The following is an 11,676-nucleotide window of genomic DNA, read 5'->3' on the forward strand; positions in this document are numbered from 1 at the left end:
TCCGGGAAAACAACTGCGTAACACAGGTCGTCTCAGAACAGTTCCTCGTCGCTTGGTGCTTTCAAAAAGGAACCCACGAATAATCGGACCTACTTATTTCGAGCACCTACCTGCCGAGATAAGAAACGAGCAATGCGACGAAATATTCAGACGTAAATTGAGAAACCTTTTGTTGAAAAACCCTCTGTACTCAGTAAATGAGTTCATGGAATTGACATTTTGATTCAGAAATTGTGTTTATTCTTATTGTTTTTATTTATTGACATTGTTTTCTTTATCATACAGATGATCCTTATTGGGAGATATTATTTCATTGTTTTTATATTGTTGTGTGTTGACGATTCTTATTGGGAGATATTATTTGTGTTCTTTTATTAATTTATCGTTTTTATTTTTATTGTTCTCGTATTTTCGTAAGTTTTGACATTGTACATTTATATTTTGGATTTTTGTAAGTATTTACCATAGATATAAGAAGTAAGGAGATTTATAACGAAGCATAATTTCAACGAGTCTCGCTGTCTCCAACTGTCCCCCACCACATCATTAAAGGCGTGGCCAGACAACCAACTCACGCGCTGTGATTGGCCAAACCGCGCGGTGTAGGAGCCTAGAGCGGCGGCACTAGAGTGAGGACAATTCGATAGAGCTATCGATATTTTACATGTTCTGAACATGAGTAACATGACCTTAGAGTTTTGACATTTTTGTTTTAAGTAATAATTGCCATAGACTTAATTTATATTCCTTTAAATTTTTGACCTTATTTACGAGCTAAGAATTTTAAGGTACGTGTAAGGTATATTAGTTGATCCATAAGTTCTCTCACAAAGGTTTTTACTGATAAAATGTAATACAAAGCTTTTAATTTAAAAAAAAAAACATGTACCATGATGCTTGTTTATGCTTAACTAATCAAATTTTAGTCATTATTTGATGTAATGTTTGTTTAAATTGTTTACTTTGGGATTGTCGATAGACGTGAGCGCTTCATTAAAAAAATAGTTTCAGTTTATTATAGCATATTTCGTCACCAATTGAAAGCAATTCCAGCATGTTACATATTAAAGAAGTTATGAAGAACTGCGAAAGCAAGTTATAGTAAATTATATTGTAAGCATAATGCACCATTAAATAAGCTTTTAAATCATATGTACGAATAATAAGGAAAGAGTAATCATAATGGGGAATGGATGAAAATATTAAATGTGCCTGATTATTTTTCTGGTCATAGGAATAACCATTTCTAGTTACAGAAAAAAGTTACAGATTTTTTGGTTGCGTCATACATTTTATAAAAATAAAACCATTTTGCTTCACCGCACGTCCGGCCCATTACGGCTGTTAAGAAAACTTTCTAAGTCTTAAAAAGTTATCGCTATTTGAATCTGTGGAGCGCATGACATTGACAGTTGATTGACAGCTTGTCATTCTTCTCGCGGAATTCATAACCTTTTGTGCTCTCATCTGGTGAACTGGTTTCTTTGTATTTATGTGATTATTACGACTCGCTTCCCCACCCGGACCTCTGATTTTGCCTGCTCCAACGACGACCTTCGCTTTTGAACCCCGGACCTGATTTTGATAGCAATTTCGACGACCCCTGGCATTTGAATTCTGCAAACATGGATACCGCTGCTTTTGTTAGAGCAAACTCATCTAATTTGCCAAAAGTAGACCCATATATGCTTATGGAGTTTATGAAGAATAGCGACAAACATAATGCCGGTGAAATAAGAGATGCCAAAGCTTTGTCGTAAGTATCAACCTAACCCCTATCTCATTACCGCGCTTTATCTTGATATTGACCTGGCAAGCGAAAAATTAACACGCGGGACCTGGGTCATTTTTCATAAAATGTTTCAAATTAAAACAATATAAATTTTGGACATTTTTCATTTTGTAGCAAAGTAATCACATATTTAAATTTGCTTTAAAGTGTCTGTGGTTCCTTTAAATTGGTAACATTAATCTTATTTTGTTATAAAAGGAGAAAGTACTTAATTGTTTGTTTGTTTAAGGTCTTATATGTCTATAATCATATGTTGAGACTGCTATTGGATATGTTGAAACAAAGCGGACTGGGAATCTTTGTGATGTGAGAGCTAAAGTTGTTCCTGAACAAAGAATAACAAGCAAATACTATGTTGTGATGGTCCATTTAGAACGAGGCTACACCTATATGCAGTGCCAAGGAGTCGAGCCAATCTGAAATACGCAGGCAGCCGACTTCGCTTGGGATGCGATCCGGAGGGAGAAGCTAGTACTGGGGTGCCCCTGGCCATAGATGAGAACAGTATTCCATGTGGGGGCGCTTATAAAGCTGCGGGCCGGTGTGAAATACTGTCTCATCTATAAATCTATCTAGTACCCCAAAGCTTTTTGGAGGCTAATTTGGCCTTACCCTCTACATATATGGCCAAGGAACTGGACTTACCTGCCTACTACTCGAGGTTACCTATGGTATATGATAAAATGAAACAACATAATATTATCAAACGTCTTTTATTATTGGAATCTGAAGATTACTTAATCCGCAAGCTATAATGACCAGGTCGTCCAAATATTTTAAATGTTTGTTATTAACCACAGAGTGGGGTTTTAACATATGGAATTCCCGTAATCTCCTAATCACACGCTCAACGTGCACCCTCAAACTAGCAATCACCTTAGTTTTAATTACGTCTTTTTTGTCATTTTTTGATTGGCGAAGACACTAGGAGGTCTTAAGAGTTTTCCATTTTTTGTGATGAAGAGTGATTCAATCTCCTTAAAACCACGATCGGCCATGATTACTGCATTTAGGGGAAGTACATCAACAAAGCCACTGTTCTCCGTGATGGCTTTATCAGATGTACGTCCCCCATAACCCTGTGAGATGAATGAAATGTATCCAGCGGGTGTGCAGCCAATCAAATATTTCATCGTGTTGCATGATTTGTACTGCGACCAAGTCTGCGCCTGCTTCTCTGGATCGCTGGGTTTTTCTATTTGAATCTCGAAACAGTCTATAATACACTGTACATTCGAATATCTGATTTTAAATGCTAATGGTAATTTTTTTTTTTTTTCTGATAGTGGTGGTAAATATATACAATTTTGAAAGTATGTGGACAAAACTACGACGTTCTTTTCAAACACTAAACGTATGGTTGACCTGGCCATTTGAAATTCTTCACTCATCCTAGCAAAAGAGTCATTGTTTTTTAATTTAAATAGACATATGATAATATGAAATGCCAAACAAGAGCACTCCTGGGCAATGAAATTAATAATCCACCAAAAGCTTTTTGGCAGACCTAAAAACATTTTGGGTTTGTTAGTAATAATTTTTAGTAGGTGCTCCCTGCCACGTTTTTCAATATCCTCTTGTTGAGCACTCGAAGACGAGTCGAAGTTGGATGTCCCAAACAAAGATGGTGATTGATTGGGACTCTTCTCAGTGTTCGGTAGTTGCATCATTCGTGATGGCATCGCACTTTCTTTTATTTTTCGCCCACGAAATTGAGTAGCTATGGTTTGAGTCTTCGGCTGGGCCAAAACAAACTTGTTTGAAACACCTATTCTTTTATCACACTGTATAGCTGCATCTATCTGAAACAAAAATGCAAAGAATAAATAAACAAAATATAATGCAACTTGTGACCCTACAATTTAACAATCACAGAAACAGGTAAAAGTTTATTTTTAGGTAAGGAAAGTGGGCATTTATTAAATTCAAATTATTAAAGCCACTCAAGTTGTAGTAGGTGCATTTGTATATAAATATTTGACATTATATCCATTCCTGTGTTCTATAAATACATCTTCATGCACAAAGACCACTAGTAATTTTTACCTATACTTTTTCAGTAGGCCTAGCACATGACTGGCGCTGCAGTATCTCGCAGCGAGATAGACTACCCGTCTTTTTCTATGTTAATTTAAGAGGGGCGGGTAGTCTATCTCGGCGCGAGATACTGTCGCGCCAATCATGTGCTAGAGCAGGTCAAGTGTTTATTTAACAATACTACGTTAACATACATTAGAACTTATAAATTAGTGATTTAAGAAAAATTTAAAAAAATTAATAATTAGCACAGGTAGCAAAGTAAAGTTGGAATTTAAATTCAGTGTGTCAGATTAACTATACCCAAGAATATTAATACATTTATGTGCGCAACACTATTGTGAATATTTACACTGTCAGAGACCTGCATGCCAGCATTGTCAGCAGCACTTGAAGTTGATGGCCGATTAAGATCTTCAATATTCTTATTGATTGCACTTAATGGTTTTTTTGAAAAATTCTTAAGTATGGCATTTATTTTCAGTCTTGGCTTTGCACCAGAGATCCATTGTCCATAATTTTCCAAATCTTCTTCAAACTGTAAAAATATTAGAAAACATTAAACATTTATATTTAACAGTTGTCATAATCTTCCAAATGTTCCCCAGTATTTGCTGTAGCTCACTTATGGAGCCTGGGGTCTGCTGGGCAATATAACATTAAGTATTGGCATAGGCACACATTTTTTTAACTGGAGGAAACTAGGCATTGTTTTGATCAGCCCAGTTTCCTCATAGTGTTTTTGTTCACCATGTACTGACAAATACCACATGTTATTTTAATACAAAGTGAAAATTCATTGATATGACAAAGGGTTTAAACATGACATAGCAGCACCCACATTAATGTAATGTATTAATAAAATTGTTTTTTACCAGCTTACCATAAATTATTCCATCCATTATTCCACAATTTAAAAAAATGCCATATCAAAACTAACATGGGGGGTAATTCATTTTTTTACAGAATGGTAAACAAAACAAGGTAACTTACATTTAAGTGGACACAGCAAAACAGTGCTCGGTTTGGACAGTTCCTGCCAACCAATTGACACCAACGTTGTTTCAGCTCTTTTCTTACAGTAAAAAACTTCAAATCCGGGTTTTTCAGATCAGTCTTGGAGCACGTTGGTATAAAGCATGTTTTAGGATCTTTATATAGTTTATAAGTGTTTGTATTCATGGTGATGAACACGGTACCAAACTAATAGTCCAGTTTCAGTTACAGTGGTCGTCGAAATTGCTATCAAAATCAGGTCCGGGGTTCAAAAGTGTAGGTCGTCGTTGGAGCAGGCAAAATCAGAGGTCCGGGTGGGGAAGCGAGTCGTAATAATCACATAAATACAAAGAAACCAGTTCACCAGATGAGAGCACAAAAGGTTATGAATTCCGCGAGAAGAATGACAAGCTGTCAATCAACTGTCAATGTCATGCGCTCCACAGATTCAAATAGCGATAACTTTTTAAGACTTAGAAAGTTTTCTTAACAGCCGTAATGGGCCGGACGTGCGGTGAAGCAAAATGTTTTTATTTTTATAAAATGTATGACGCAACCAAAAAATCTGTAACTTTTTTCTGTAACTAGAAATGGTTATTCCTACGACCAGAAAAATAATCAGGCACATTTAATATTTTCATCCATTCCCCATTATCAGTAAAAAATCTTTATTTATATTCTATCGTTATATAAATGAGGTGAAGTGTAACTGGAAACATTTTTCTTGAAAATGATCCAAACAAATAACACTTTTCTCGCTCGTAAACCAGTTAGGGCCCTCTACCTGTAGCATCTATCCATATTTTTTTAATACTGGAATTTTTCGGGAAACTGAAAAAAATTGCAATCATGAACATATTTGATTATACCTAGTGCAGTTATTCGAATCGTTGCTAAGAACCTGATTAAAATATACTTATAGGTATAAACTATAATGTTATAAATAAATTGTACTTAATTAAATCAGTTTATTTTTTGGCTTACCTATTCGATTTTTAATCCAAATTAATAAGTATTAAATTAAACATTAGGTGCATATAAAATAATTGTAAAATTTTACTTGAAAAATAATTACTTTCATACACACTATATCCAAACATTTTTATCGATAACGCTCAAAGATCAATTATATGCACGAGCACCACTCTACTTCGCGGCGTCAATGAAGGGAGCGGTTGGCGGTCGTACCAAGAAACAATAATGCCCCTGTGAATATCGTTAGCGGTTTAATGCATTGCGCCGTTGCTATGGACACTACAAATAGTTTTCCATGCCAAAGCGTCAATGTAGGATGCATAGATAAATTGCCACGCGTTTGTATGACAACATGGTCTGACTCAGAAAAATCATATGTCACTGGATTTATTTGTTATAAATGTGTGGTTTTATTGACTAATACGTGAAAAAAAATGTGGTATGTAACTCCATGATCCTTATAGTTTTTGGATGCACTCCTATTTCGACACAAAATAACGCTATAATTCGGCATTTCAATAAAATTGACGCGCACATTGTTCAATGACAGCTAATTTGCTACTGTCTTACGGCGGGCCGGTATGGCCACGATGTGGCCATGTCGCGGCGACACGCGCCACGCCTCCGTCAGCCATCTAGTACTTTCTATGATCTGAGGTATTTACCTACTTACTGTTTCTCTTATTTATTCTAATTGTATTGACAATCCTTATTGGAGCTATAATTTTATTTCATTAGTATTGTTATTATTTTCATTTTTATTATTTTATTTTGACGATCATGATAGAAATTCTTATATTTTTGACATCAATGCAAATTTATTATGTAATTGTCTTTCATGAAATAAATCATCTAATCTAATCTAATCATATAGTACGGGCGGACGGACACGTTCATAAAAGTAATGCTAAGTTTGGAAAAAATAGTAAAAAATATTAGAATTGGCAGGAAGCACGAAAAAAAGAAAAAAGTAGTAGGTACACTTCCGGTTACAAAGAAGTGAAATTTACGTCATCTGATCTGATACAAAGATGAGACTGGTAGCAATAGATGGGAATTTATATATGTAGCTTCAGAAACCACTCGCCTGCCCCAAATGAGTTCCTCTGAGTGAGCTCCTCTGGAGTTACAGGCGTTCATAGGCTACGGAGATTGTTTGCCACCGACGTATTAGGATATAGAATAATTATAATTCAGCCTATAAACGCCCCACTGCTGGGCACAGGCCTCCTCTCACGCGCGAGAGGGCTTGCTGGGCTATAGTTCCCACGCTGGCCCAATGCGGGTTGGGGACTTCACATGCAGGTATGCAGGTTTCCTCACGATGTTTTCCTTCACCGAAAAGCTAGTGATGAATATCAAATGATATTCCGTACATAAAGTTCCGAAAAACTCATTGGTACAGTCAGCGTCAAATACTTTGTAGCAGTCAAAGTGGCCAAATAGTTCGGTACACCATACTAAATATATGGTGTACCGAACTATTTGGCCACTTTGGTTGCTACTAAGTATTTGACGCTGACTGTACGAGCCAGGATTTGAACCCGCGACCTCCATGTATAAAAAAATGGCCGAAAGTACGTCTGCCGGGCACTTTAAAGGTGCGAAAAAAGCATTGACGTAAGTATATCTAAGGACGGGCCTTACGGGCAATAAGAATGCGGCCAGTACAGCGGTGTCACACTCACGAATTCGAGCCAATCGAGCAGTCTAACGTCACAACGGAATTGGTTGATGAGTTCGCGTCACGCGCGTGATTGGTTGCATCTAGTTGCGTTAGACTGCTCGATTGGCTCGAATTCGTGAGTGACACCACTGAACTAGCACCATTCTTAGTGCCCGTAAGACCCGTCCTTAGATATAGGTATGTCAATGGAAAAAAGTGGAATTTACGTCATCTGATACATCTGAAGACTTGTGGCAACATATAACAATTTATATGTAGATTCAGAAAACACTCGTCTGCCAGCTCAATGACCGAAAGTGCGTCTGCCGGGGCATTTAAAGGATTGGAAGATTTGGAAGGAACTGATTACTTAAATTGGGGAATCAGGAATACTGCTCCACATTATTTTTAGATTAAGGTTCCAGACAACTGTGACATCAATCTGCCTGTATACTAATCTGACACGCTCGAGTATTTCAAGATGGCGGTTTTTTTTGCAACTTTGTGAATGCCATTTTCATACGGGTCGCTAAAATCGTCCGATTATTTAAATACCTACCACTTTTGTGGGGTCCACATCCCCATTGAATATCTGACGCGCTCGAGTAAATTTTTTTCCTAATTTTCTACCCTTCCGTATGAGTCGTATGAATATCCTGACGGGACCATGTAAACCATTAGATTAACATACCCTTGTTTTGTTATCAGAGACATCATGTTGCGCGACTGACACGACCAATATCTGACGCGCTCGAGTAAAGCCACATGGCGATTTTTTTTACATTGAAAAAATCTGTAGTCGCGTTCTTGCTCGCTAAAAAAGAAAATATTGGGTATATAACGTTTTTTTCTTCCTATCATCTAATATTTCGAATCCAATAGGTATCTCTCTACGGACTCTACGACGCTCGTGTAACTAAACATTTAGCATCGTCGTCAGTTTCCCAGCTACTATGTCAAACGAAGTAAATTTGACAAAAGAACAGCGTTTTTAAACTTTGGCGCGTGAAGTATGGGATAACTGGAGCCTCTGCATAGCTTAAACTAGAGAGGTCGCGTTAAGAAAAAAGGTTGAATAAATTCCTCCGCCGTTGTGTCACATCGTCCTGACCGCACTGTTAGTAAGTAAGTATAAGTGACTGGGTCCTGAAATATTAGTATCTGCAACAGTAGCCGCGCAGGTAAACGATACGCAATTTCGGCGGCGATTGGCAATTATCTCTCGAATGACCGCCGGCCGGCGGGCCACGGTGTCCGGTGGCCGCTCGATCTACGGAATTCATATTATTGATAAAATACTTGTAAACACGAAGCTGAAGCCTTCTGTTGTCATCTTTTCACAGCTAAACTACTGAACCATCTTTTAGAAGTACGTACCTACATTCTATCGGTGTATTGGCTTTAAATCTATTTACTATCAGGATGCAAGCCTCAATATGTCCCTCATAGTAAGATATAAGATGTTAATCTTAATTACCACTTGATCGGCAGTTCACCACATACTACACACGTCCAATATTTACTTAATGGTTCGCAGTGAGCCGAGTCATTGTTGCACCCGGAGGAACACATGTGCTATACTTACCAGTAAATATTCATACGTTCTCCGATCTTAGACCGTTCGTTACATATTATATACAAAGACATAAAATCCACCGATGATGGTCATTTCAAAGTATTGCTACCGTAGTTAACTGACTAAAGTCTTATTCCAATGTGATAAGATCTAGAGTCAGACCAAACTAACTTTGCAGCGATTTTGATAACACGGCAGACTGGGCGAGTGTTATTTTAAACGTCATAATTACATATAAGTTTGACGTTTAAATGCCCATGCAGTCAAGTGTGTACACAAGGATTCAATAGTAGAACAAAACGCTGTTGTGTCGTTCAATTATGCGGTTCATTTGTCGGCGGCGGCTGGGTGCCGCCCGCTGTTCGTTACTGAGATGAGCGGTGTCGCCTTTCAGTCGATGTGCAGTGTGCATTCACGAGCCGATTGTACCGCGGGTTACAGTAGCAGGGAATAAGTAAATATAGGTACCTAGTCTTTGTGGGTTTTCGCTACTTACTCGATATGTTTGTGAAGATACCAAAGTAGGACATTGCGTGCCGCGTGTGAAATTGAAATGCGGTACGCGAGATGGAATGTCCTACGATTCCTCCCGCGGTGCGCATACTATTTTTCTGCTCTCGGAGGGCAGAAATAGTATTTTTTTCTACTCCTATTAATTTGTATTTTCATGAACACTAATATAAAAACATACTTACAAAATAGGTTAGAAGAAAAGTCTATATTGTCTATTCCTCATAACAGCACTTGTGCTTTAAAATCGCTAAACCGTTACTGCGACTACTAACCTTACAAGATCAAAATTAATACAGTCTCAAACTAAGTGTATTGCTGCCAACTTACAAAATATTCATTACGTTGTATAGTAGAAACAATTGCTTTATAACTTATGAAGCAATTGTTTCTACTTTTAGGACAGTTTTTGTCTCGATTTTGGCTACAGTAGCCTAATATGGAGACTAACAAGCAACGCTCAACATCATAATGAATCATAAGTCAGAAGCGTGAATAGCAACATCCATCCACTACGAAGACCGCTTAGCGTTGCTCGATACTCTATATATTAGGCTGCTGTGGAAAAAATCCAGAAAACAACGGTCCAAAAATAGAATTTAGCACGGAGCAAGTACCAGGGCCTCATGAGTTACGAGAAGGTGTCGATGACCAGCTGAACCAGGGCGGGCCGGGCGCGTAACAATGTATGCTCTCGTATCTTAGCTGTATACTATTGGTTTGTTTACCTATACATTTCTACTATATTCTTCTCGGGTCAGAGGTGTAGAGTTAGAGCCGGTGTAGCTTTATTTGACGTTCATAAGCGCATTGTAATATGCCTACTTGAAACATAAACTATCTTTATCTTTATTAGTTATTATTTTTGTTGACTCATAGAAAAAGTATTGTATGCAACATTGTATAAATAGCTCAAAACTACGCCTGCGGCTCCGGCTGACGTTGTAACCCACGCCACTCGCCTTTTCTCACCCTTCTTATACAACGGTTGCATAAAATACTATTGTAACCGACTGTTAATAATTAAGGGATTTTTAATTTATTTTTATGTAGGTATTTACTTAAATAGATTTTAACTGAATACCTACATTTGTTACTGTTTGTCTGTTTGTTCCTTAATTTCTCGATTGTGCTTGGACTTATTTGGAATAGGTTTGTTTTAACAAGGAACATAGTTTCGGTATTTTTTACCCCTTGTTATAATATTGAATTGCGAAAGAAAGATTCTAAAATTAAGGTTCTACGTTGTGTTGATGTTAAAGAATATAGCTGCCAAGTGAAAAAGGAGTGTTACGAAAAACGATTGTAATGTTCGCTACGCCCCAGGAATGGTTAGGCAGAATTAGGAAAAGGAGTTTGGTTTTACAAAAACTAAATAAGTATAGTTAAAAAGGATCAAGCCTACATATTCAGCAAGTTATAAGTATAAGCAACTGTTTCGTACTAGTATTTGTGAGAGTAACTTTAACTGTTAAAAAAAAAGTTTAAATTTATTTACGACATTTATGGTCAGCCTCTTTGTTTCATCCATAACAAGTGAGAAATTGAATGTCATCGGAGTCTGGTTACTTTTGAGAAATCGTATCTCAATCTAGTGTGACATTTTATTTTTTTCATAATCAAAGTGATGTCATGCCATAACGGTTCAAGCTAGTTTATCTTTTAGTGTTGTAGGGTATCCATGATTGTAGATAGTTAAATGTGTCCTAACTAAAAAGTTAAATAACAGAAAAAAGCGTGATCCGTTTTACAAAAAGCGGTCAAGTGCGAGTCGGACTCGCGCATGAAGGGTTCCGTACCATTTATGACGTATTAAAAAAAAATCTACTAGATCTCGTTCAACATTTTACCACTTTGGACACACATTTTACCACTTTGGAAGTGTCTCTCGCGCAAACTATTCAGTTTAGAAAAAAATGATATTAGAAACCTCAATATCATTTTTAAAGACCTATCCATAGATATCCCACACGTATGGGTTTGATGAAAAAAGATTTTTTGAGTTTCAGTTCTATTTAAGTATGGGGAACCCCCAAAATTTATTGTTTTTTTTTTCTATTTTTGTGTGAAAATCTTGATGCGGTTCACAGAATACATCCACTTACTAAGTTTGAACAGTATAGC

At 37.1% G+C, this 11,676-nt stretch overlaps 1 protein-coding gene across 2 annotated transcripts; it reads right to left on the reverse strand.

The window, feature by feature from the left end:
* Positions 1 to 2,506: 2,506 nt before the first annotated feature.
* Positions 2,507 to 4,756, reverse strand: LOC133519384 (uncharacterized). 2 transcript variants are annotated; one of them, XM_061853438.1, is made up of 2 exons: positions 4,182 to 4,756; positions 2,507 to 3,594 (listed from the first exon to the last, which is right to left on the reverse strand). In XM_061853438.1, exons 1-2 carry the CDS (start codon positions 4,197 to 4,199, stop codon positions 2,680 to 2,682), a joined length of 933 nt encoding a protein of 310 aa, XP_061709422.1. In that variant the 5' UTR covers positions 4,200 to 4,756; the 3' UTR covers positions 2,507 to 2,679. The 2 variants fall into 2 exon arrangements, with proteins under 2 accessions (XP_061709422.1, XP_061709423.1); XM_061853439.1 differs by having other exon boundaries at positions 4,194 to 4,755.
* Positions 4,757 to 11,676: the final 6,920 nt, after the last annotated feature.

This window comes from Cydia pomonella, chromosome 6 (assembly GCF_033807575.1).
Source record: "Cydia pomonella isolate Wapato2018A chromosome 6, ilCydPomo1, whole genome shotgun sequence".
NCBI lineage: Eukaryota > Metazoa > Arthropoda > Insecta > Lepidoptera > Tortricidae > Cydia > Cydia pomonella.